General features: G+C 49.6%; 1 protein-coding gene across 1 annotated transcript in view; it reads left to right on the plus strand.

Moving 5' to 3' along the window:
- LOC122379007 overlaps nucleotides 1-23,933 on the plus strand; it is a 61,509-nt gene extending 37,576 nt beyond the window's left edge. Inside the window, exons 4-9 of the mRNA XM_043360807.1 lie at nucleotides 18,550-18,750; nucleotides 19,288-19,437; nucleotides 19,934-20,068; nucleotides 20,351-20,571; nucleotides 20,829-20,950; nucleotides 21,266-23,933. Of these exons, the coding sequence (XP_043216742.1) occupies nucleotides 18,550-18,750; nucleotides 19,288-19,437; nucleotides 19,934-20,068; nucleotides 20,351-20,571; nucleotides 20,829-20,950; nucleotides 21,266-22,827 (2,391 nt within the window). The 3' untranslated portion in view covers nucleotides 22,828-23,933. The remainder of the gene's footprint in view (nucleotides 1-18,549; nucleotides 18,751-19,287; nucleotides 19,438-19,933; nucleotides 20,069-20,350; nucleotides 20,572-20,828; nucleotides 20,951-21,265) is intronic.
- The last annotated feature ends 2,710 nt before the right edge of the window (nucleotides 23,934-26,643 follow it).

Here is a 26,643-nt window from a genome sequence, read left to right on the forward strand (position 1 = left end):
GGCTAAAAGTACGACTGCGCTCGCTTCTAATGATATACAAGCATCATACTTTTATAAGATATCCCTTAGCTATCTAGCTTGGGGACTGTGTGCTTTTGGTGGCCGGTAACGACTCGAATCAATTATTATCCAGAGTCAAGTAAGAGTAGTCCTTTTCCGTTTTCAGCTTAAGCCACTAACAGGCAACCATGGTGAATCAACTCCCGTTCTCAACTTTGTAAACGGACTTTCGGCATGGTTTTTGCTGGAGAGCTTCAGCAGCTCATCTGCAAGCAGTTAGGATTGAGCAAAGCGCAATTATATCAGCTAACGAAGCGAGAGAAAGCAAGAGATAAACCTGATTGACAAGCTTGGGCTCGGCCAAAAAGGGCCATGCACCAGTTGTCAAACAGGTGGTTGCTTGTCATAGACAACAAACGTCACCGATCTAGCTAAAAATTAGTTAAGCAATAGATCAGGATTATCTACAAAACATCAGTCTACCTTGCACCACTATCTTCGACAAAATTTTGGAAGTTGGGGTCCTTCGCCAGAAAAATATGCGAAAACTACGGGAAAAGCAGCGCAAATCACTACAATTCATCCCAAAAACATATCATATACAACAAAACAGTATATTGAAGCACACTTTGTGGTCTAACGAAGCAGTGGCGTACGCACATACAGGACATTCCGTGCATGCCCTGTCCCTTTGGCTCATCGTCCCCGGCGCCCTCAGTGACTGGCGCCCCTCTGTCCAGTGTTGGCGCTCCTCCAGTCGATAGCGGCGCGCTTCTAGTTGATGGCGAAGCCCCTCTGTCCAGTATTGGTGCTCCTCTGGTGATAGTGGCGCCCTCCTAGACGATCAAGGCCCTATATACCAGGTAGGGTCGTCCGGCGATTCTACCTTTTCGTGACGTCAACTCGTGACGTCATTTGGAGTCAAGTCTCGAAGCCCCGTTCAATCCCCATGTAAATTAGCGATTTTCAAAGCACTGTAGTATGAAGTCTGCACAAGATATATCAAACCTAAGTATCTTATCTGAAAGAGCAGACAATTTTCTGCAAGTTATCTATTACGTGTTTTTCGCTAAATCTTTTGCTTTTTTCACAAAAGCGTAAAATGTCCCCCCATGTCTCCGCAGCCTCCCTGCCGCCGGCCGCCGCGCGGTCGCGGTAGTGTAGTGGTTAGCGTGCCCGCGCAGTATTCCAAAGGTCCCGAGTTAGAATCTATGTGGTGCGGAACTTTAATTGCAATTCCAAGCTGAATATACGCACATCCATAATAAATTATTATTCATATAGTTAAACTGTCACCAAGCTATCCATATAAATTGACTTCACCCAAAATATCGGCAAGATTCTATTAAAATATAAATTCAAATATGGCGGCTTGGACTGCCGCGTGCGTTAGGCTCCGCCCATAGCTCCGCCCACATGCGTGACGTCATTCGTGTTAGTGGACACACGCGGAGATAGGGGACGACATGGGCCTGCTAGACGATATGGTGGGCCGGTGGCGTCCCTTTGTCCAGTATTGGCGCCCCTCCAATCGATAGCGTCGCGCTCCTAGATGATGGTGGGTGGCGCCCCTCTGTCCAGTGTTGGCGCCCCTCCAGTCGATGCCCTGGTCCTTCGCAAATTCCTAGGTACGCCACTGTAACGAAGGTATTATGTCATTCGAACCGCCCGAAAAAGGCGTGTGTGAACGTCAGATGACTACAACGCCCCAACAGCAGAGACGGCCAGGCACCCGTCGAAAATCATATTGTGAGACATTTTGAGCCACCGTGCACTCATTGGGCTTGATATGATGGCCCAAAGACAACCGTTAGCACAGAGTACGAAGCGTATCTATTGCACCGTATCTATTGCGGTAATACTCTACCAGTACAAAAACTGGATGCCGTGAACCAAGTGGCCATGAACGGGTTTGTTTTGGAAACCAAATCTGTTGGAAGCCAAAGGTCGCGCCATGTTCAGACATGGAGCTTCTCCACTCCAGATGTAAAAAACGCAGCAAAAGTGGTGTAGGCAGAAATTTTTGTTTTGGGGGATAATACCTTATGGCCTGGGAACACTTTGATGTCAAGTTTATCTTTACATGATCGTAATATCCTCCGGCAAGAGGTCAAAGAAAACAGGCCTACACCCAGTTTCGGGAGACCCGTAAAACAACTGAGACCAGCAATGGCTGGCATTTTCCATCATTATCGGCTGATCTTGTAACAAGCGTATCTACCTATTGCATGTGGGCTATTTGACAGCCACCCTAGTTGACTATATAGGACGGTAAAAAGAAAAAAGCGCAATCATGTTTGCCTTATTTTATACACTAATTAACAATGTTCGGGTAATTCTGGGACACCCTGTATATACCTATGGCCTTGATCGGTTCTAATGGGCCCCGCTGGCTTATGAGCGTCAGGTGCCGAGCTCTGATGGCCAATGCCAGCTTCTGGACCCACGTTGACCTCTGGTAGCCCACACTAGTCTTTCCTGTCCCCAGAGACAGACCACCAAGCTGAACTTACGATCACCCAGAATGGGAGCCTGCTTCATTACGATTAGGAGCTACTCTTGCCGCACACCGGTGACCGTTCAGCTAGAAGTTCGACGTCGCGTAGTGAGGCCGACGATGGGTAGAAGCAACAGATTGACGCCCCGAGGACAGAAACAACAGGAGAATACGTGAAAGATAATATGCGGGACACGGAGTTAGGTCGCCTGAAAACCCGAAATGTAACGTATTGGTGAGCAGTGAGCCAAGAAAAAAAAAACAATGCTATCAGGTAAACAAGATACCTAAACACGTGAAAACAGTGAGAGGTACTAATTGGGTATATCAATATGCTCACATTGCATCCATGTTTCGTTTATGCATTTGTTTTTATGCGCATCGACGCCTTGGAGTAAAAATTCGTTTGCCTTTTCGCTTTTGCCGCCCCCCCCCCAGTACCTAGTGACATTTTTACCCTGACTGGGGGGGGGGGGGGGTTGGGCAGGCCGGTGACTGCAGGGGTTTGCCCCCCCCCCCCACCCCCAGTTAACATGTTAGACGAGGCCCTGCTACGATGTAGGGGTTGACGGTAGGTAGCCGTACCAAGGTCAAACCAATTAAGGTATTGACATGAATAGCATCAGTCTCTAGGGGAGAGTGGGGTAAGATGCCCAGGGTGGGAAAGACGCCCACCCCCTCTAGCGGAGAAACAAAGAATCGAACCTGGAAATTAATGTTCTTAGCGTAAAGCGGAAGCCTGCCTTGTTAACTGCACAAAAATTTGCGAAGCTCAGTTGGGCAACGGCTGGCTGGTGATTGCATGTTTTTTATTTGCTGCTTTCAAAAAATATTTTGGTGTCAAAACATTGTAAATATCAAAGAAGGTAGATAATTTTTGCGTCCTTTGCTATAGTCGTGATACATTAACATGCGTGTACTGTGTCCCAAACAATTTATTTCAGGGTGTAGTTTTATGGCTAACAAATTGTACTGATTTAATGTTACTTCGGTACCTTGGGGTAAGATGCCCCCTGTCCTGATGGGGAAAGACGCCCCCCTAAATTCGTAGGCTGTCCTTCAAGCATCCCGTCAAATCATTTATTACATACTTGTGATTAGAGACAAAGGCCGATCTGGGACTATTGAGAGTCCAGTACGGTCGGGTGCTCCCCATGCCGGTCTCTCGGCCCATACAACGACTTTTTGGGCGGCATCTGACTCTGAGAGCCCTCACGACGGCCTCTGTGGGCCCCATTATTGGCTCCAGGGCCCCTCACGACATCCTTTGAGGGCTCCCACGTTGGCTCCACGGGCCGCGCTGGCATCTGGGGTCCACACGATGGGCTCGAGGGCCCTCAAGCATCATGAAGACCTACAAGGGCCTCACAGTGGTCTCCGAACGCCACCACGGAGGCTTGTTTGGCCGCGCTGGACTATGATGGCCCTAACGATTCATTCATTCATTCATTCAGTGTATTTTGGTAACCACGAACAAAAAATATCGGCGAAAATAATCGCGGATCGGCGCAAAAGCAAAATGCTTAAATCAAAGCGCCTTTCCCACAAAACATAAGCACAAAAAACACACAAAAAAGGAAATATTAACACGAAAATTAAGTGCAAAGTAAAACCACCTGGCCACAGGTCACGACGGCCCCGCCAACAGCCCGCCGAGCAGCCCTCCGGACAACGATGACCTCTGAAGCCCCTTACGACTACTTTTGGGGGCCCTTACGATGACGTTTGGTGTCTACTGCAGGCTCGAAGGGACTGCTGATTCGTTCAGGCGATTCACGTGCCCATTTATGTCACTTATAGTGCAGGGGGCATCTTACCCAACGGCAGGGGGCGTCTTTCTCACCCTGTGGGGTAAGATGCCCCCTTTCACTTCTTCAGGGAAATGCTTAATAGCAAAAAAAGTTATGATATTTCAGGCACGAAAGTGTGATATTTTTGGAGAAAAATGATGTCGGCTTCCGTTGAAACTCCAAGTTTTTGCTTTCCGATCGTCATTTTCGAATAAAATCTGACATAGTAAAACCCTGGGCATCTTTCCCCACTCTCCCCTATTAATTTATGTTTAAATCAAAGCGTCAACGTGTAGTCATCATCATTGCCTCAATGCTTTAATGTATCACCGACCGACCGATCTCCCTGATGCCATTTTCCCCTCCAAAACTGAGTCCATACTGGCGGTTCGAGTTAAGCTGGAAAGTAGAGACTTCTCTTAGATCATGATAATAATATAAAAATAACCAGTAACCTCATAATATAAATCAGAAATAGGAGCCAAAAAGTTATATCTAAAGTTATCGAATATTTCGCTCCTGAAGCTTCGTCAGCGATAATTATAGAAAAACATATGAGCTTTTTAAGAAGCTTCTCTTAGATCTCTAGATCTTCTGGTGAACCAGTCTTCGTAAAAAAAAAACTGGTTTTAGGGTACCTCGTGCAACTTTAGTTAGCACCTGGGCGCCTATAACCCCACAATACCGTGGCCCTGGCCTTTTGAACAGGAGCCAAGAGGGGCGAAAAGGAGGCACTGTCTTTCGCGCTTATGAGACCGTTTTGGGATTTAGGCGAGTGTTTCATCTCGATCATGAATTAGTCCACATGACCTTACTGGTGTCCTCAGCGCTCCGTTTTTTGAGCCTCAAGCATAGAGTAGGAAAGTCATAAGCATGTATTCCGTTTTTTATATCATATGTATTCCTTTCTTTTCGAAAAGTCAAAAAGTTTTTGAAAAAGATAAAAATACAAATTTTGAATTTAAATATAAACATTTTTTCAAAATTTAAAAATTTTGAAAGTTCGAGATGGCAGTTTGATAGCGCAGTCCATTCGGAGTCCTCTCATGCAAAGAAATTGGATTTAGCTAAAAAACTGAGCTCTTGGGAGCGATTCCCGTGGTTCAATGTTTTGCGTCGAAATCGGCCGAACATGACGTCACTCTGACGTCATTTCCGGCCGACCTATGATGGATACGAAGTTCAAATTTTGACACAAGATGTCAAATTGATGCAGCCGAAGGTACTGAAAGTGTGGCGGCGATACATCAAGCGGTTTAGAAGTTATTGCTGCATTGCAGTAGAAAAACGGCAGGGGGCTATGAATATTGAATAGCCGCCCCCCCCCCCCCCCAGTGGGGCGCGGGTTAAGTTGCGAGTTACGCTGAACGTGTTGTAAAACAAGAGTACGCCTAAAAGTAAAATTTAGGTGAGAACGATCTTATGGGACACCCTGTACATGCCAACTTTCAGCGCAATCGGCGCGATATTGCAATTGTTACAAAACTGACACCTCTTCGTTTTGCAAGTAGCACGTGCATAAGGGGTCACCCACATTCATCAGGAATAATCCAATACTTGATAGAAGGAATGAAGCTTCTTTACTAATTACCGCATGTAAATCGGTCAAGTGGTTGCTGAGATATAAGCCTCGCAAAAGCGTGACCACCGATCTTTCAAAGTTTAAAAATCAAGCGTTGGCATCGTGAGAAGCGTTAGGGTGGCCGCTTTGCCCCACTCTCCCCTACAACAAATCTTTTAAACGTCGAGCCGATAGGCGAGACGTTTAAAAGATTTTTCTACCTACGAGCGGTTTAATAATTTTATCCCGTGCCGCCGACATATTTCATGTAATGTCTACTAGACGTTTAACAGTTTGTTAATCGTCACAGTAGACGTTAAACAACTGTTACACGTCTAGAACCTGTTAAACAAATCATTTACTCGACATCTGATAATTTTCTCTCTTAGCACGTGAAGCAATTGTAAATACTGACTACGACGCGGGATAAATGACAGATATAAGACATACCGCTACAAACAAGCATTGTAAAATTCACAAAACGCACCGGCATAGTTTCTAATAACTGCTGAAACAGACTCTTTCCGCAGTCAGGAAATCGCATGCGAGAGCCTATTCAAATTGATTAAATCACGCTCGCATCAATCGTACGCACCTCCCGCATGCGTTTGATGCGGGAAGGATTGTAATGTATTTGAATAGGCTCTCGCATGCGATTTCCTGACTGCGGAAAGTCTGTTTCAGCCTTGACTATTTTATTTGCTTATAAGCAAATAAAATAGTCAAGGCTGAAACAGACTTTGTAAAAAATGTGAAACAGAATGCCACAATCCAGAAATGGCTATATTGTGATGCATTGTTGCTGATTGGGGTAAATAGATGACGAAGACATTGAAAACAGTATTTTTTGCAATGGGTGAATTTATTGAGCTAGGTAGCTTTGCTTGCAAATGCTGAAGGATTGTTTTTTTTTAACGGTTCTCCATCCAATCATATACTCCCAAAGCACGTTACTGACGTTAATACGTTTCTGCTTACCTAAATAATAGAGAAGTACCGCCGAAACTGGAATATTAAATGCATTATCTATACAAACGGAACTCATACTCATAACCAGGTGACAACCAAAGTTGGGACGTTTTACCATACCTGTAATTTCACGATCACGAATATCGTGTTAGTTTTGATCAGAGATGATGTCTTTAAGCATTTAGACCAGGTCGGGTCAGGTCAGGTCAGGTCAACCGGTAGGGGTTGTGACGGGTATTCGTAATACGTGTCAACCGCCTCTGACAGCTTCGTAACATGTTACGAAGGCACCAAAACTACTTCGTAAATGTTAAAATGATTGCTAAATTCGAATTCAGCTCCAAAAACTAGGCTAGAAACATGTAAACTCGAAAAGGTGAACCGAGGTCACCCGAGGTCACCAAAGGTCAATGACCTGACCTGACCTTCAGGTGACCTTGACACCCACCCTAATGTATGGGAGCAACATCAAATCACATGTTTGAACGTTTGAAACCACGAAAAGCTTGCAAACGCGCGGCTAATGCGAGCCGACATACGCCGAATCGCGATTCCGGCCAAACATGGTCTCGGAAAAGAGGTCTCAGGTCAAAGGTCATTGGGGTCAGGGTCATGAAATTTTCAGGGTAGGTGTAAAATTGATCAATGCGAGGGTACTGAAAGTTTCGTCGCGATCGGCCGCTTTTTACGCGAGTTATTCGCGAAAAACCTCATCAACCCCCCCCCCCCCCCCCCCTGTGCCGGCGAAAGATCCGCAATCATAAAATATGGCTCACAGCAGGGCTGAAGCATGAAATACGCAAGCATGACCGGTTATTCACTATTCAGGCTTGCTCAGCGCCACGACTCAGAAAGACATGCAGTTCAGTTCGCTGCCGATGATGACAGCATGGTCGGGTGGTTCGTTCCGCGACAGGGTCCGGCTGCTTTGTGCGGCTCGGCGGGGCGGGAGGGGGGAGGCAGGCGACGCGTCTGACAGGCGACACTTGACGGCGTCCCGGGAATCAGCTGTCACCGTGCGGCGCGGCGGGCCGTCCCTCCGACCCTTCCCATTGTTACCTGACTGGGCGCCGGCCGCCGGTCCTCCGGAAGGGTCACTTTGGTATGCGAACTCTTCACCGCACTTGCCCACTGTCAGAGAGTGTACTGAGGTACAGTAGTTTCTAACAGCTCGTTCGATTGGTCTGCCTGCTCAGCCAATCATATTCTGGCAACCTTGGACCTTGGGACCCAACGTCGCTATGGTACTTCCGTATAGCCTGAGGCACCTGGGTACTTATGAATCTTGGGTCCCGTTGGATTCTGGGTCCGACTGTACTTGGGTACATTTGATACACACCCGTCGGGGGCACCGGACTCGGGAGAGAGGGAGGAGCGGGTGGGAGCGGGAAGAGGGGTTGGCGGTGTTGTGTCATCTGGGAATAGAAGTGAGAGTTTGACCTTGGATAGGGCTTCGGGAGGTGGCGCTACAGTAGAGCGTGGTGGGTCTCCTGAACGTGCCCCAGGGAGAAGGGAGGGGGAAAGTGAGGAGGCAGCGGGAGCCCGGGAAGGAGCTGCTGGACCGCGGCACTGCCCGCGGGCTCGTTCGGTCTCTCCGGTTATAAAGAGGCTTTATCGAGATGTCGGACCTCGATCTTCCTGCCCGGGTAGAGGTCAAACGACTGGCCTGCGAGACATCAGGGACTTTTTTGGGGATTAGTGTGTTGTAGTGTTGTCTCTGTGCTCCACGGGTATAGATTATTGATATATGACCTTGTCAGTTTGCAGCGTGAATGTAAGAGGAATCCGTCAATTCGCGAAAAGACGTGATGTTTTTCATTATTTGAAGGGACTATGTTGTGCTCTATACTGCCTGGTTGATACACATTTGACGGCAGATCTGGAGAGGAGGATTCGTTCCGAATGGGGTACAGATGTTTTGCTTAGTTATGGCACTGATCATGCCAGGGGTGTCGCGGTGCTCCCTTGTCCCGGAGCGCCTGTGATCGTTCGCGATCATGTTGCAGATAGTGCAGGTAATTATATAATAGTAGATGTTGAGTTTGATGGATATTTCAGGTGTATCTTGGTAGTGTTGTATGGGCCTAACGATGATTGTCCCAAGTTTTTCCAAGAACTGTTTGAAAAAGCGTCACAGCTAGGAGCAAATGAGCACCCGACTATATTTGTTGGCGACTGGAATTTTGTCCTGGACCCGGATAAAGACACGAAGTTTTATCGTACAGTGGGGAATCCGAGAGCCAGGAGGACAGTTTTGGAGGCTATAGAAAAAGAAAATCTTATAGACATTTGGCGGGAGCAGCATCCAAACTTACGTAGATATACATGGAAGAGAGTGAACCCAGTTAAGTATTCGAGGCTAGACTTTTTCCTGACTTCAGCTGAACTAGTGCGCAGTATTTACTCGTCCGAGATAATCTGGGGCTATAGAACCGATCACAATACGAGGTGTGGCTAAAAAGAAACCGGACTGCTCGTGCTGGCCATAAATTAGGGGACCAGAAGACTAGCGAGACACTTGGCATTAATCTTTAGCATATTGTCGTGATGTGTGCCAAACGGCATCTCGATATCGCAATTATTCTCCTTTCCACAGCACTTTGTTTTATCGATGTTCGGCGGCCTTGTCATCGCCAGGCTTCTACAATGAACTTCGAAAAAAGAGGGAACATCACGTTCCTTGCCAGACTGGAGAGAAGTCCAACAGAGACGCTGAATCTGTTCAAGGCTGTTAATGGGGAGCAAGTCATGTGTAACATGCAAGTGTTTGAATGGCATACGAGGTTCAGCACTGGTCGTGAGGATGTCGGTGATGACCCCAAGGTCTGGAGATCCATCAACGTCCGCGCACATGTCGAAGTCGAGAGTGGAGACGACATTGATCGTCTTTTTCGATCATAGGGGATTCGTTCACCGCCAGTTCGTGCTGGAGGTGTACCACAGTCGACCAGCCACTTCTACAAGGAAGACCTGGGACGCCTCATTTCACGAGTCAGGCGCACCAAGTGGAGTTTCTGGAAAGCAAAGAACTGGGTGCTCCATTACGACAACGCTCCCGCGCATTCTGTCATTAGCGTCAAGCAGTTCTTTGCCGAAAAGCAGGTCGCGGTGCTCAAGCACCCTCCTATTTGCCAAACCACCCTCCCTGTGACTTTTGGCTGTTCCCTGAAATGAAAAACGTCGTCAAGGAAACCCATTTTGAATCAGTCGAGGACATCCAGACCGGAGTGACCAGCGTCAGCGTCATCAATAAAACAAAGAGCTGTGGAAAGGAGAATAATAGCGATATCGAGGTGCCGTATGGCACACATCACGACAATATGATAAAGATTAATGTCCAGTGTCTCGCTAGTTTTCGGGCCCCCTACTTTATGGTCAGCACGAGCAGTCTGGTTTCTTTTTAGCCACACCTCGTATAATTAAGCTGACTTTTCAAAATAAGATGGAGTCAAAAAGAACCTTGTTTTGGAAATTTAATAAGTCTCCTGGGGGATAGTGAATATGTGGATCTAATTAAAAAGGAAATTAAATGTGTTAAGAAACAGTATGCGTTACCAGTTTATTCAGAAAGAACGATAGAAGAGGACCAAAACATTCGTTTTTCAGTGGACGATCAGTTGTTTTTTGAAACACTTCTTTGCCATTTGAGGGGTGTTACAATTGAATATGCATCTAGGAAGAAAAAGGAGCTAGGTCTAAGAGAGAAGGATCTCATAGATAAAATACAACGATTAGAAAATTACGCAACGCAAGAGATAGATGTTATCGAACGCATTGGAGCGTTGCAGGAGGAGCTTCTCGACCTGCGTAAGATAAGAATGGAAGGCATAATGGTGAGAGCAAAAGCACGGTGGATTGAAATGGGGGAGAGACCAATCAAATATTTTTGCGGATTGGAGAAACGTCAATACACGAATAAATATATAGGATGCTTAGAAATTAACGGAGAGGATTGCAGCGACCAAGCAGTTATAATGGATTACCTTCATAAGTATTTTCAAAATATTTATCTACCAACCCAAAGGGCAAAGAAGCTCAACGACTTTGCTTTCTTGTTAGGGGATGCAATTCCAAAGTTATCGCTAGAAGAGAGATTAGAGCTAGAAGGGATTATCTCTTTGGAAGAGGCGAGTGTCGCCTTATCCAAGCTTCACCGGGATAAGTCCCCTGGGCCAGATGGATACACATCTAATTTCTTTCAGGCGTTTTGGAATGACTTAGGCGTTTTTTTGGTACGATCATTGAACTGGGGTTTTAATGTCGGCCAATTGTCGGTAACGCAGAGACAGGGTATGATAACGCTTATACCAAAACCTGGAAAACCAAAAAATGTTATTGATAATTGGAGGCCCATATCTCTTCTAAATACGACCCAAAAAATATTGTCGACGGTGTTAGCAAATAGATTACGAAAAGTAATGGGAAAGCTCATAGCCCCGGACCAGAAAGGATTTATGAAGAACAGATATATAGGGGAATGCATACGAACGGTTTATGATATAATGTGGGACGCTAAATCCGTTGAGGGGAAGAAAGGGTTGATGATATTTGCAGATTATAAGAAGGCTTTTGATTCTCTCAGCCATGCTTTCATGTTCGAGGTTTTAGAGCTGTTTAATTTCGGTCCGGATATCATTCAATGGATAAAGGTGATGTTGCACAAGGCGAATTCTTGCATCGTTCAAAACAAAATTTCCACTGAGTTCTTTCCTATCGACCAGGGATGCAGGCAAGGAGATTGTTGCTCACCGTTGCTTTTTATTCTATGCGTTGAAATTCTAGGTATTTTTATTAGAAATCAAAATGATATTTCGGGTTATAAATTAGGAGATGTTGAGTTTAAGATTGAGCAATATGCAGATGATTGCACTTTCATACTGGATGGCTCGCAATACAGCTTTGATAGATGCATGGATGTGGTTGCGAAATTTAGCGCCATATCGGGATTGCAATTAAATGCGCAGAAAACACAGTTACTCTGGTTAGGAACGTCTGAAATACCGCAGTGTTTTTCCGCGTCTAAGTATAAAATGATGGGACAAACGTTCAAATATTTAGGCATCATTTTCACCAGGGAACTGGAGAATATGAGTCTTATTAATTTTAAAGCAAAAATGGTCGATATTCGGAATCTGCTCAGAGGATGGATGAGACGTAATTTAACGATTTACGGAAAGCGGGTGGTGCTAAAAACACTAGCGCTATCAAAGCTTACAAACACTTTTATGGTGTTACCTTGTCCGCCTGCCAATGAAATAGCAATTCTACAAAAAGAGTGTTTCAAGTTCCTATGGAGCTACGGTCCCGACAAAATTAAGCGCAGGTATATGATAAGGAACTTTGGAATACCATGTTTGAAGACATACTGTGACTCTCTGAAGATAGCATGGATGAGAAGGTTTGTTTCCTCAGATAGTTCATGGAAAAGGGCTGCCATGAGTATTTTTACAAATGCTGATCTGTTGTTGACCTGTGGAGATACGAGTGCCCAAAAAATCTGTTATACAGGCATGAATCCTTTCTGGAATGAAGTTGTCGAATTATGGGACCAATTTAAACATTGTTTTGATATTTCGCCTGTGAATATTAATGTGCAGCCGATTTTTCTTTCATCCTTCTTTAAGAGGGATCATAAGTCGATATGGAATAAAAGACTATTAGACTCCGGGTGCATGAATGTAGGAGACTTTATGTCATCAGATGGGCAAACGATGACGTATGATAATTTTATTTCAGCATTCGGGACAGTCATTTCGCGATTAGAATATATGGGTATTGTAAAAGCCATTAAAAAGGCATATGGAGGAATGATACCTCACCGGGAAACTGGTCCCACAATGCAACCAGCTTTAGAATGTGTGATGAGTTCAAAGGCAGGGTGTGGGCACTATTACAGTGCTTTGATTTTGAGTAAGTATGGATATACTAGATCTAATTTGAAATCGGAATTAAAATGGAATAACGAATTTGACAGAGAACTCGACTGGCAAGCATTGTACCAGAGAGGACATACTTGAACGAAGAACACGGCTTTATTGTGGTTCCAGGACAGACTTCTGCATAGAATATTGACCACAAATACTTTTGTTGCCAAATTTATGAACAGTAGTGATTTGTGTACTTTTTGTGGTAACGAGAGAGAAACCTTAACTCATCTGTTTGTTCTTTGTAATAAGGTACGCACTATTTGGGAATGCATTGAGCGTCGTATTCAGGAAAAACTTGGGATAAACGTAACTTTAGGAAAGGCTGATATTATTATAGGCTTAGATAAAGACTATCAACTATCGTTAGAAACTATGCGTAGTGTTCAGCGTTTGATTCTGTTGGCCAAATACTACATATATAGAACAAAGGCGGCTAAAGGAATTTTGTCTATTAACTCATTAAATAACTTTTTAAAAATTCTCACAAATGCGGAATGCATTGGAGTGGATCAGACGATAGGCTCGGAACGGGGGAAGAAGCAGCGTGAGGCACATGTGAACTTGTGTGGGTGAGTGCAGCCGACGTATACTGTGGCCGGATTATGGTACGCGCGCTCTGCCCGCCCCTAACCCAACCCGGCTAACCGGAGGCCGGCCTTATAAAGGGTCGGCCGGCCGACCGGGCGCGCGGCTCGCCACCATCAGTGTGACGGGTCGCGGGCCCGGCCGGCGGCCTGGGGCATCGCCCCAGCGAGGCTGAGTAGTTACGCATTTCGTGGGGCGATGCGGGGCGGGGCAGTATGTTGTGGGTGTTGCGATATAGTGAATGTGTAATATGTCCTGTGCATTCGATTGAGAATACATTAAAAAAAAAATGGCAAAGTTTTATCTGAAAGTTTAAACGTGCCCGATAGACTGGACGCGGTCCCCTCCGTCCACTCACGCTCTCTGGTCTCTGTACGGTCATCGCTGACTGGTCCAGCATCCAACGCGCTGGGTTTATAGAAATTTGGTTAAAAGAAATGAACATATTTTAATGAACGAATCCATTAAGTAATAAAATGAAAATGATTCACAGGTTATTATTACACGTGGGAGCACTGGCGCTGGAACTTTCTCAATGTTGGAGGGGCTCGAGGCAGTTTGAACTCATTTCTTTCCATGCAACGCCATAGGGTTAATTACGAGCGAGCGAGCGCAGCGAGTGAGCGAGTTCTTTCGTGTTTAAGGCAAAAATCTGAGTATGCGCGACCCGGCCCGACACGACCCGACCCGACACGACCCCATCACGCTCTTCAAACCCTTATAACTCAAGAACCGCATGCCGCATCGACAAGCGGTCTTCTTTGCTGAATACCACTTGGATGTAAAAGTTGTATGGCATGGACACCATGTTGTCTGAGTGTCGATCTTGGCACGTGGTGCGTGCTAAACTTGGGGTACTTTGCACACACCCGAAAACTATTATCCTCAATAACCGCACAACGGCTGGACCGATTGGGCTGAGACTTGGGACACAGCTGAGCACCCAACAACCAATTCATGTCAGTGTGTCAGTATAGGAGTGTTCCAGCACGTGCGACTTTTATTTTATTTGACTTTTTCCATTTGATTTTTATCATTTTGACTTTTTTGCCGTTTTTTCACTTTGTCTTTTGACTTTTCGCGTTTTTTGACTTTTTGTCATTTGACTTTTTGCTTTTGACTTTTTGCGTTTTTGACTTTTCGCCATTTTGACTTTTTGCCATTTGACTTTTTTGCTTTTGACTTTTGTCGTTTTTGACTTTTCGCCATTTTGACTTTTTGCCATTTGACTTTTTGCTTTTGACTTTTTGTGTTTTTGACTTTTTGCCATTTTGACTTTTCGCCATTTGACTTTTTGCTTTTGACTTTTTGCGTTTTTGACTTTTCGCCATTTTGACTTTTTGCCATTTGACTTTTTGCATTTTTGACTTTTGGACGTTTTGACTTTTTGCCATTTGACTTTTTGTCTTTTGACTTTTATCCGTTTTGACTTTTATCCATTTGACTTTTTTCCATTTGACTTTTATCCATTTTGACTTTTTGCATTTGACTTTTTGTCTTTTGACATTTTGTCTTTTGACTTTTTGTCCTGGAATCCCAGAGGAGATGTCACAGGGAATTGAAACTTGCAGGATCTAGTATCCATTATGAGTCTCACAACTTGTATATCTCAGATTTTTCCTAAAGGTCATATGAGGTCAGATCATTTTCGTGACTTCACCATTATAAGTCAATGGGGAAAAATGAAAACTGCTATTCTGGCGCCGGGAACGATCTCCAGCTATCTCAAGCACACAGAATCGTGATTTGATGCACTCCTTGCACTGAACTCTATAATGTGGAGTGGGCATCGGCCGCCAGATGGTGTCCAACGGTGCCGCCATGTTGCGCAGACCAGGAAGCGGCCGCCGCCTGTGTTGGGGAATAGGGAATTCGGGACCTCGATTTACGTTTGCGGTCGCTGCATCCGTTACGTTCAAGCTATGTGGACACGGAACCCGGCATCTTACGCAGAATTGAGTGGAGAACAAGATGAAATCCTAAAAAAATCCTTAAATACAAGGAACTAATACGTTAAACCCTTTTAAATCAATGGGGAAATATGAAAATTGCTATTTTTGGCGCCGAGAATGATCTGAAACTATCTCAAGCATATAGAATCATGATTTCATGCACTCTTTGCAAGGTTCTATGCTTCATATTTGCAGTGTAGCCCTTGCGTGACGTCATTTGTGACGTCACAAGGGTCACAATTTTTCTTCAATAACTCCCGATGAAATTGAGCTAGCGAGTCGGGAAAGCCACCAATGGACTCAGGAAGACCTGCCGAATCGAATGATATGCGACATGACCTCTTTCGACCAACTTCGTGACCTGGGGGTGCTGACCTGACCTTGACCTGAGGTCAACACCCTTAGTTGACCTGAACCGAACAAAAAGTATATCACTCGATGCGCCTGAGCTAGCTGAACACGATGATGCCAAAATCGCGGTTCTACGGCCATTTTTGGCGAAGTTATTCACCAAAAACCGAACCCGTGCCTTAGATCACTTGACCTGACCTCAGAGGTCACCAGTTGACCTGATACCTTTACAGTGGGTTCCTACCAGTCACTCTTTATTATACTTTGCCGCATACGACCACTTTACGCTTAATTCTAGTTAAATTAGCGGCTCATTAGCGAGGTGGGTTCAATCAACCCCCTCGGCCGGGGCAAATGTAGGTCCGGCGAGTGAATTTGAGGAATTCTGAAGATACGATCGTGTTCCCCACTCAATTCTTCGTAAGATGCCGGGTTCCGTATCTACATAACTTGAACGTAAGGGATACGGCGGCCGCAAACGTAAATTGAGGTCCCGAATTCCCTATTCCTCAACACAGGCGGCAGCCGTTTCCTGGTCTGCGCAATATGGCCGCCACCGTTAGACACTACGGCCAATAGGATTGAAGCGGCAGTGCTCCCCTGTGACTCCTTGTAAGGTTAGATGCGTCACTTTTGCAGTGTTAACCTTGCGTGACGTCATTTATGACGTCATCAAGGTCATATTAGTTTTTCGTCAATAACTCTTGATCAAATTGAGCTAGCGAGTCGGGAAAGCCACCAATGGACTCAGGAAGATCTGCCGAATCGAATGATATGCGACATGACCTCTTTCGACCAACTTCGTGACCTGGGGGTGCTGACCTGACCTTGACCTGAGGTCAACACCCTAAGTTGACCTGACCCGAACAAAAAGTATATCATTCGACGCGCCTGAGCGAGGCGAACACGATGCTGCCAAAATCGCGGCTCTGCGGCCGTTTTTTGCGAAGTTATTCACCAAAAACTGAACCGTACCTTGGGGCACTTATCCTGACCTCAGAGGTCACCGGTTGACCTAGGACCTTAAAATCGGGAACCAATCTCTGCGTCTCGTAACGGCGCACACGCTCGTTTTTTCCGCGACGCGCTAGCTCCACCAGGGGCGAAACGGCGAGGGGGGTCGTACCCGCCCCTTCCCCCTCGGCCTGTAGAATTTACCTATTTGGGGGTATGTAGAAGACCAATAGGTCCGGCGAGGGTTAAAATGGGGCAGCTGTAATCTCCGTTTAGATGGGCGCCAGTGACTTTTGAGGGGCGCCAGCGACCTCGGATGAGGACGACTGTGATCTTCAGAAGCGCGCCGGACGCTCTGGAGGAGCGTCATTGGGCTTGAATCGTAGACTTTAGTCTCAAGCGGGACGACTTCAGTCTCAAGGGGGCTTGAGGCTTGCTAGTGGCTCTTGAAGGCGCTATTGATCTCGGATATGGCGACTGTGATCTTAAGAAAAATTCGGGTGCTTTAGATGGGCGCCAGTGGTTACAAGGGTCGCCATCGATCTTGGATGGGGCCGATTGCGGCAGCTGTGAACTTCAGAGGGGCGCCGGATGCTGTAGAGGGGCGCCATCAACATTTAATGGGGCGACTGTTCCGTTCAGGTGGGTGCCAGCGGCTCTTCAGGGGCGCGATGATCCTGGGGGTTCGGAATATTCGGGCTTCCGGAGGGGCGCCTTTCAACACGGGGGGGGGGGGGGCAGGTCCTATTTGGGGGTGCCCTGGAGAACATTGGGGTGTCCAGGCATCCCCCCACCCCCAAAGAGTTATTGAGTTCGATCCCTGCCCGCACGTCATTTTTTAATTCATGTTCCCTCTGTAACACGGCATCAGCCTAGTCCGCTACAATTGGGGCGCCATCTGTGCGGCTGGGCGGAAAGGGGGGCCATGGCCCCTATGCCCCCCCCCCCTGTCTACGCCACTGGATACATGAGACCGAATATAAAGGACCGATTATTGGTCAGGACTCAGGAACAAATTGAAAGTGTACTTGGATGTTTTAGAATAACAGCGGGTGCTGTCTAGTTCATTTGCAGTTGAGTTTCATGCTCAGCGACATCAGAAACGGTCCATATCGGAAAACGACAAAACTTTATGACGTCACTGTGTCGTCATCTTACGTGATACCACCACCAAACTTTCCTCAAACATTGCCTAGGTATTCATTTGAAGCTATGCAATTAAATTTCACGTTCGTAGCTCATCAGGTTCCGGAGATAGTCCACAAAACGTAAGGGGGGGGGGCAACTTTATGCCCCCCCCCCCCAGCGGCTCGTGGGCTAAGATGAGAATAGAAATAGCGAGAAGTTGAGTTGTGACAGACGGACAAACGAAACCCAAAGTAAAAGAATGACATAAATAAAACTTAATTTACACTGGCTTTCACTTATGTGATGATTTTTTTCTGCATTATTTTGCCCCATTATGCGTGTTTACCTTGTTCGATTTTCATTAGTCGTGCCAGAGTTCCTGCCAATACTTGCACACTGTACACTGTTCCGCTCCCTCGTCAGGCGTCAGCCGTGAATTCAGAACCGCTAGTATCCGAGTGGGCTGCCGTCTGTTTACATCGGCCGCACCAGCAGCTGTTTTTATCCGCCGGCGGTCCGTTCTGCCACTGTCAGCGGTCAGTGGACGCCGGCCGATTACAGACTCGGGGCGTGTGTGCTGACGCATCGGCTCTGCGGCTGCCGCTGCAGTGCAACGGCCTGTGTCCGTCGAGTTACCATCGTGCCGTGACTGCCCATCTGTCGGTCTGTGCGCGGGCAGGCAGAGGCGGCTCCGAGTGGTCCCGGTCCTAGCCCAATGACTGTGGTCGGCGAGTTCGGATCCGTGACATGTCTTTTGACTGGGCCGTGATTCAGTGACTGTGACGTCAGCGACCGGTGCTAACCGTCGGCGGTGTGCGGTCCCTCTCCGTGACAGAGTCGGCCGGGTCGGCTGCGGCGACTGGTGCGCTGCTGGTACCGGCTGCTCGGCTGCGAGCTGCTGCTGTCGTTCAGCGCTGTGCTCGAGCGTGAGGACCACCGCGGCCGGCTGCGGCTGCAGCGGAACGGCGACGGCACCAGTTCGCTGTACGAGCGCTGCTCGGAACGGCTGGTGGTCACCTACCGCGACTGCAGCCCGGTGAGTCGCCTGGGACCGACTGATGGGCACCTACCGCGACTGCAGCCTGGTGAGTCGCCTATATCCAGTCTGTGCCCACTTACCGCGACTGCAGACCGGTGAGTCGTCTAGGACCGGGCCGGCTGACGGTCACTTACCGCAACTGCTACTCGGTAAGTCGCCTAGGCCCGGGTGGTAGTCCCTTGCCGCGGCTGCAGCCCGCTGAGTCGCCTACGACCGGCTGACGCGGGCACCTACCGCGACTACAGCCCGGTGAGTCGCCTACGACCGATTGGTGGTCACCCTCTGCGAGTACAGCCTGGTGGGTCGCCTCCGAAAAGTACGAGATATCGGCCTTTTCCGTCAGAAAAGTTACTGTGTAGTCGTCAAGGAGCACTTAGATGTTAAAAAAAAATCACCTTCACTTGACATCTTTAAAGCAGTTTACCTCCATCTCTATCGGCTTGCCCTATCGTACGCTTCTTATCTTTCTTCCCTTTTTTTCTGACGTTGTTCGTCCCGTTCTATGTTGAGCCCTCTCATATCTCCCTATTTCAGCAGTACGATGGCAGCCCGGCTGCAGAGGAGTCGCCCCCGCCCCCGCCCGAGCCCTCGCCGCCCAAGTCAGCCGCCGCCGCCAGCGTTCAGGAGTCGCCGCCGGACTGCGAGGGTTGCGGAGCCCAGTTCGTCACACTGGCCGCCGCGATGGTATGTGACTCGATGACCGTCCGCGCGGGCAGCCTTCAGGTGCGGAGCTGACTCGGCCGAATGTTGGCCTTAGTTTGAATTTGAATTTCCGTATTATAGCCATAGCGTTATAGATGGAATCAAGACAGGTAGGTTTGTTCCCTAACAGTGAATGTCTGTGTCTCTGTTTTCCTGAGGGGCGGCGGGTAATTTCCTGGTGCAAGCTAGAAGTGGTGACAGATGCTGTTAGGCGTTAGCTTTCTTACTGTCATTTGCCGTTTTTTTCCAATTTGGCATAAGGGTGACGTCCATTCTGAGTGACGACGTCTTACTCTTATCGACGGCTATGTGATTGGCAGGCGCTCTGTTATTTTGTGTGTTCAAATCATTTTTATCTGATAGTTAAAGCATTTGCGGACTGATACTCGCTCGTGAGAACGTGTTCCACTAAATTGTCCGCCCTTGATTACACTCGCTGATTGGCTATCCGCCCATGGTGACGTGTTCTGATTGGCAGGCTCACGAGCGGCTCTGTGACGGCGTTGGCTCCGACTGCGAGTCGATTCTCTCGGAGCCGACGGCGCGCACAGTGTCACAGGCGCGGTTCCTGAGCTACTTGGGCGTGGTGCCGGCGGCCGGCAGTCAGAACCAGGTGGGTATTTGGTGACTGGGTGCTTACTGAGTCAGCGGCCCCGGCCCGAACGCCTGCCGTCCTCGTGGAGGGCGGGCGGACATGTCTTATTAGTAATATGACAGGCGGGCCTTGGTGTCTGAATGATACCAGCATGAATCTTTTACGTGACGTTATTAAGTTCTGGATGTTACAACGATCTTTTATTATGGTTATTATTCTGTGACTATTTTTGGTTTCTCTATTTTCATTTAACGACCCTCCTGACTGTAATGTCACTGACGGCCCCGCTCCGGCCGCCAGCCGTACCAGTCTCGGTCGGTGGAGCGGCGGCGCGCGCGGCGCCGGCAGCGCTGCTGGCCCACGGCCGAGCTGCTGCTGCGACTCAGCCGCACCGAGTTCAGCTCGCCGCTGGGCCGGCGCATGCTGACGCAGGCGGTGCGGCTGCCGACGGGCGCCGAGGAGGCCAGCAGCTGGTCGGCCGCCCGACAGGACCGGCACTGCTGCACCCGCGCCCAGCTCAGGTCAGACTCGGGTGGGGCGACACGGGTGTTAGGGAGTCGGCCCGAGCTCGGAACTCACCTACCCCACGTTTCATTGGAGGCCAGGTGGCTGTTTTTCTGTTATATTCTCATCAGCTTACTTAAGTCTGGTCCCGTCTTGTACTGTATAAATTCGGATCTCGGACCGATCACCAAGCACAAAAGCTAATCAGCTGCGATGTGCCGCCTAGTACGGTGGTGTCGCGTCCCGCTCACAGCGCCACCGTGATCGCCCGCAGGGTGCCGACGGATGAGTTTCCGGTGACGTGGAGCGCGCCGGCGTCCCAGTCCCGACTCCAGCCGCGCGTCTACTGTTTCACGGCCAGACAGCGGGCCGAGCGGGCGGCCGCCATCGAAGCAGGTACAGCACGGTGTCCTCCACTCGTAGCTGGTCGTACCCATGGTCGAGGGACGATAGAACGGCCCTGCAATATACAGTGCACCCTTTCCTGTACTTTGCAGACCACCTAGATGGCGTTGACCTGAACATTTTTTCATCAGCTATTTGTTCTCTGACATTTCATTGTAACATTTTTTTCCTTTTCGGAATTGGCATTGGTGTACAATAGTATTTTGCTAATGCTGTAAACGTATTTATGTCGTGCTGCATTGTTTAGAGGCCGTTCATCACAGCTGCAGTGACTGACGGTATGTCTCCGGTCCGCTCCTCCTGCAGGTCTGTCGGCGCGAGCCAAGGCTCGCTATTACGGAGTCCGGCCGTGTTCGGTGGTGCTGACCCGGCTGAAGACGGTGAACGGAGCGGTGCGGACCGCGCAGCGCCGGCAGCACCACCCTCCAGATGCGGCCCGGGTGCTGCTGGTGCGTCTGTCAGAGGCCGAGCTGGCCACCCACCTGTCCGGCACCGCCAGCCCCCCTACCACGCCGCCCGACCGGCCGGCCGGCCCGGTCGGCTGGTCGGGCGGCGCGACCCGCCTCCACGAGCGCCAGGGACTGCTGCGCGACGAGTGCAAGACGCTCCGTGACGCGCACTTTTTCCACCTGCTCGACTGTGCCGAGCGTGTGACGCGCGGCGACCGGTGGGTGTCGCGGCTGAACGGACGGCCGCCGGGGGCCGGCGGCGCGTGCCGGCCGCGCTCCCAGTCGGAGGGAGACGCCCTGGAGGGGGGTTCTGCGGCCACCCCGACCGGCCACCGACGGATGAGTCTGCTGGGGTCGGTGCAGGATCGCCTTCACGGAGCGGCCCGAGCACGCGCCAGGGCCGCCTCGCTCTCCGTCCGGCCGCAGCAGGAGCCAAAGGATCCCGCTGAGGTGTTGAACGGTGTGAGGTCGGAGGAGCGCGCCGACTGGAGTGACTCCTCCCGCGATACGCCACCGCGGCCCGAGTGTAGTCCCACGGAGCGGGACCGGGTGCGCCGGCTGCCGCACGCCGTCGGAGATCTGATGAAGGACGAGTGCAAGACGCTGCGGGACCGCCAGTTCGTGCGGCTGCTCAACAGCCCGCGGCGCACCACGCGCAGCGCGGCGACGGAGCGGCCGGCCGTCGAGCGGCGCCGCTGGCCGGTCAGCGTGTGGCTGCACTGGCCCGGCTTCGCGCGCGAGCCGGACCACCAGACGCCGGTGAAGCACGCGCGCGCCGCCGGCGAGCCGCGCCGCCACCGCGTGCCCGTGGTGCGCCTGGAGCGGCTGTTCCACCGGCTGGAGCGGCCGGCCGCCGGCGCGGACGGAGATGGCACGGCCGGCAGCCGGCGCCGACTCGCCCTGGACACGCCCGACGCCGGGCTGGCGGCCCGCTTCGTGTCCCGCTGCAAACAGAAACTGCTGGACGCGTCACCGGTGGTCGCGAAACATTCCGAATCTCCGCCGTCATCGCCTTCTCCAAAGATGGCGCGTTTGTCGGCTGGGCTCATAACCAAGGCATCGCGCACTGTCAAGCCTGCAGACCCTTGCTGGTGTGTGGGCCGTCCGAAGCGTTCGCCGAGCCGTCCAGTCAAGACGTTCTCAGAGTCCATGCTCACTTACGGACTGAAACTAGACGATCTGCTTTTGAATGGCGTCTGTAACAACAACATCCAAAGCAGTCCCAAGGGTCCGTCACCCGAGAAGCGAACACCGCTCCGTCCGAGGAAGGCTCGGTCGGCGCTGTGTCTAGGCTGCCGGCGGTGGCCTTCGCGCGCCTCCCTGGAGCCGAGTCCCAGCCAGCCGGTGCGCACCCGGACCCGGTTCCGCCGCCGTACCCGGTCGAGTGGTGGGCTGCCCGTGTCCGTCTCTCGTTTCTGAGCGGCCGGGCTGGCGGACGGCCGGCCGTGCTGGGACGGTGAGTGATGAGATCGTCTATGATCTTAACACCCACGTCTGTGATCTGAATCGGCCGCCTCCGCGCCCCGGCGGTGGGTGGCCCAGGCGTCCGGTGGGCTCTTTTCCTAGCTTGCTGTCGCCTCCGTCCGCCCAGCAGTAGATCAACAGATCACAATGCAGAGGACGGTCTATATGAATTAATTGTTAGCAATCATAGAACAGAATGTCTGAGTTTGGGGAGTATTAGGGAATGTGTATTATTGCTTGTCTAGAAGTGAGAATTAATGAGCACCATGACAGAAAGTCAGAAGAAGCAAGGTGTCATTTTTGCGGAAGCCTGGTGTATCGTTTGTGTAGGAAGTGTATCTAGGTTAGGTGCGAAGTACAGATATGTAGACACGCTGTGCAACAGGTGACAAAAGCGGAACGCATTGTTCTGGCCTTGAAACGAACTACTTATGAGTCTTCCAGTATGCTCACTCAAAGACGAGAACAACTTTGACGTATCATGTCATTCTACTTATTTGTTCGTTGGCTTTTGTCGGCTCTCGTTCGCATAAGAACCAGCACGGATTCCGTCGGAGGGCATGGCCCACGCTAATTGTACCTTGACATAATGATATTGGTAATCGTGTTGAACTGCTTGATCTGAAGCATGCTTGGTTATTTAATGTGTGCCAATGAGTGCGCTCTCTAACAAGTGCTTTGTTGTTGATGCTGTTGGTATAGTTAGTTAGGTTTGTTGCATCTTATTGCGAATGAACGCTTAATATCAGCTGGTGCAAATTTTATTTTATGCTGCGAATCGCGTATTGTTTTCTGCGGCGCAAAGGCAAAAACGATTACCGGGTGACCTCTGGCGTGACGTAATGACCTCTGACCTGACGTAATCGTTTTTGCCTTTGCATGGCAGCCTTGTATTCAGTGGACGGACTTGCTAATGAAATCGCAGCGCTTGTTATTTATATTGTCAAACAGTGTAATAATATGTTGCATTTGTAAATTTAATGTAAAAGTGTTGATGCGTATATGCATCGATTTCGATAGTAGGAGGAACGCATGTTGAACAGATAAAACATTGTTGCTAAGTAACCTTGTTTCCCTTCTCACCGCTACAGTGAATAAAAAATAACTTGTCAACAAACATGTTTCCATCTCAATATTTTTATATTCAATTATACTGGGCTGCTCTCGACATGTGAAACGTGGGCTTGGCTATTCGTTTAGAGTTAACGTAGCATTGACAATGTTTCACCCAGCTTTATGTCTCCCGGACGCAGATGTTGAATATGGCCCCACTTGCTATTAACATTGGACTTCTGCTGCGTCCGGGAAGGCGATCTTGCCCGTCTCTAAAACAGATTGGCTGGATCCTTGAACAGCATCTGCAGCAATCGTGTTCGTACTTTTCCGTGTAAACTGGTTTTGCGGGTGTTTGATGGGTGTCATCAAGGGGTTGACTCAATATGGCAGACCCCGGGGCAGACCTTCTCGCTGCTTGGTCCAGGGACTCGTCTCTGCCTTGTCGCCAACTTAAGCTCGTGTATGCTAACTATCTATTCGGACGTTCACGTCACTTAATTGTGGAGGCTCTTATCCTTTGGATCTGCCATGAGTCTATGTGCTAGCGCCAGGTCTCTCCCCTTTCGCCAAGCCTCGTATGCTCCTACTGCCTATACTGTCTGCGTGCACAAAAGCTCACGCTTTGGCGTCCGCAGGCTCCGGGCTGTGACGGCGCCGACGGTTGGCGGCTGCAGGTGCGGAGGCACGCGTCTCGCGACCGGTGCGCAGCCGCCGCTGATTGTCCATCCGGACGATTTAGCGTGCGAAATGTCGGCGCGGAGAAAACGGGCACAGCTCGCTGACGGCGGCGGCGGCGGACCGTCGGCGGCCGGCCGGCCGCAGTCGGCGACCACCGTCCGTGGCCACCACACCTCTCCGGGCTGAGCTGGGCGCGCTCTACTCGACACGACTCAGCCGACGGACGGAGCCGGCCGGAGTTATACCGACCTCGCTGAGGTCGCCTGTGTGTTGCCGGAGTGGCTGAGTGGGGAGGGCCGAGCCATACCAGTCAGACTAATCAGTGGTACACCAGTGTAGTGCAGCTCGTCTCGGCCGTGTGATCTGTGCGAGCGGCGCGTCTGTCGGTATGGAGCGCCGCACCAGTCGGGAGCGCTGACCAGCCCCGGCGCGATGAGACGTGCCGGGCCGCTGGCCGGCCTGGTGCTGGTGCTGGGGCTGGTGCTGACTGTGGTCGGCGCCACGCCGCGCTGTCACCACCTGCGGGTCAACCCGGAGGCGCCCGTCCAGCTCGGTGAGTACCCGGCGGCGCCGGTCCCTATGCCACATCACAATTAGCACTGTCAGGTCATGTCTTGATAACACACTGCGATTGCTAGTGGCGGCCCTGCATGAAAACCTAAACATCACTTTGTTGCTGATTGCTCGTGCGATACGCACACATGTGCCATGTTTATTCTAAAGAAACGTATTCTTTTAGCGCCTCCCCTGTAGCGTTTGCTATTTCGCACCGCCCCTCACTTTTATCTCGTGCTTAACAATACGGCGAATGTATGATACTGATTGGGTCGCCGTCATCGTCGCTACCCATCCTAGTTCCTGGCCGTTCCCACTCCTCTAATCGAGCGGAGTAGTGCGGCCATTGATTACTGATGTTACCGACGCTTATCACCGTTTTCCTGCACTGGTAGCTCAATGATTGTGTGCTGATTACCCTACTATTGAATTCCCTAAGAGATAAAGCGACAACCGTCACACGCCATCATGTCTGCTTTCTGAACGCCGATCACAAGGGTTACCGTTCGATACTCAGTCACATGAAAAGACGGTCTTGATTGAGCTTAGGATGAACGCTCTTGTTGCGATTAAAATGTGACCCATCAGCAATAAGTTTCGTGCAGTGATTTGGCAAGCGATGCAGATTGCATGGAACATCGTCACGCAGGCCATGTCACTGATCCTCGAAAGGCAGCAGTGTCGAATCGGAGCTTTGACCGATAACAGGCGGGTCCGGTCGGTGCCGTAACTGCCATAACGTCCCCTCGTCCCGCGACTGTTATTTGACCCGTGACTCGGGGGTGTAGCGACGGTTCCGTCCATACTTTCCTTTGAAGCAACCCAAACCGGCATCATAACCTATACTATGATGTAACCCAAATCAAAAGTACATAAATCCGATCTTCCGAATAAGTACCTGCTTGAGAATCAAATTAAAATCTCAAAATCAACACGATAGAGAACCAAACTGAAACGCGAAAGGTCATATTGTGTTTCAACACATTTTAAGATGCATTGTTATTTCCACCTTTACAATCCTTCCGTTCAAACGGCTCATCTCCCTCGAACCATGCAAAGCTGGAATAGATGGTTATCCATTGCCAGACTTCAGTTGTCTTATCGGCAGGTAACGCCTTCCCGTCACGTTAACATCACTGCATTTTCTAGGCACTTGCATAACTTCTGGAATCGTATTTGCGTGAACTCCGGAAGGGAAAGGTATTGCGTACCGTTTGCCAATTGGAAACGTTTTTATATGTTTATCACAACTGGTTGATGGAACCACGATGGAACTGTTGGATCTTATAGTTTTACATTCAGTAGATTGGGCGTCGTCATAATCGTTATAGGGCAACCCCGATGGGCTATGTTAAAATCGCCGTTAGTGCCAAATCCAATGTCAATTAACGCCGCCAGGCACTCCCATAGACCGTTCACCACACTGCCAGAGCTCATGTAAAGAAAGCCACCGTCGGCGCCAGTGGACAGCGCAACAGTCGC

Source organism: Amphibalanus amphitrite, unplaced genomic scaffold, assembly GCF_019059575.1.
Source record: "Amphibalanus amphitrite isolate SeventyFive unplaced genomic scaffold, NRLGWU_Aamphi_draft 000069F_arrow, whole genome shotgun sequence".
Lineage (NCBI taxonomy): Eukaryota > Metazoa > Arthropoda > Thecostraca > Balanomorpha > Balanidae > Amphibalanus > Amphibalanus amphitrite.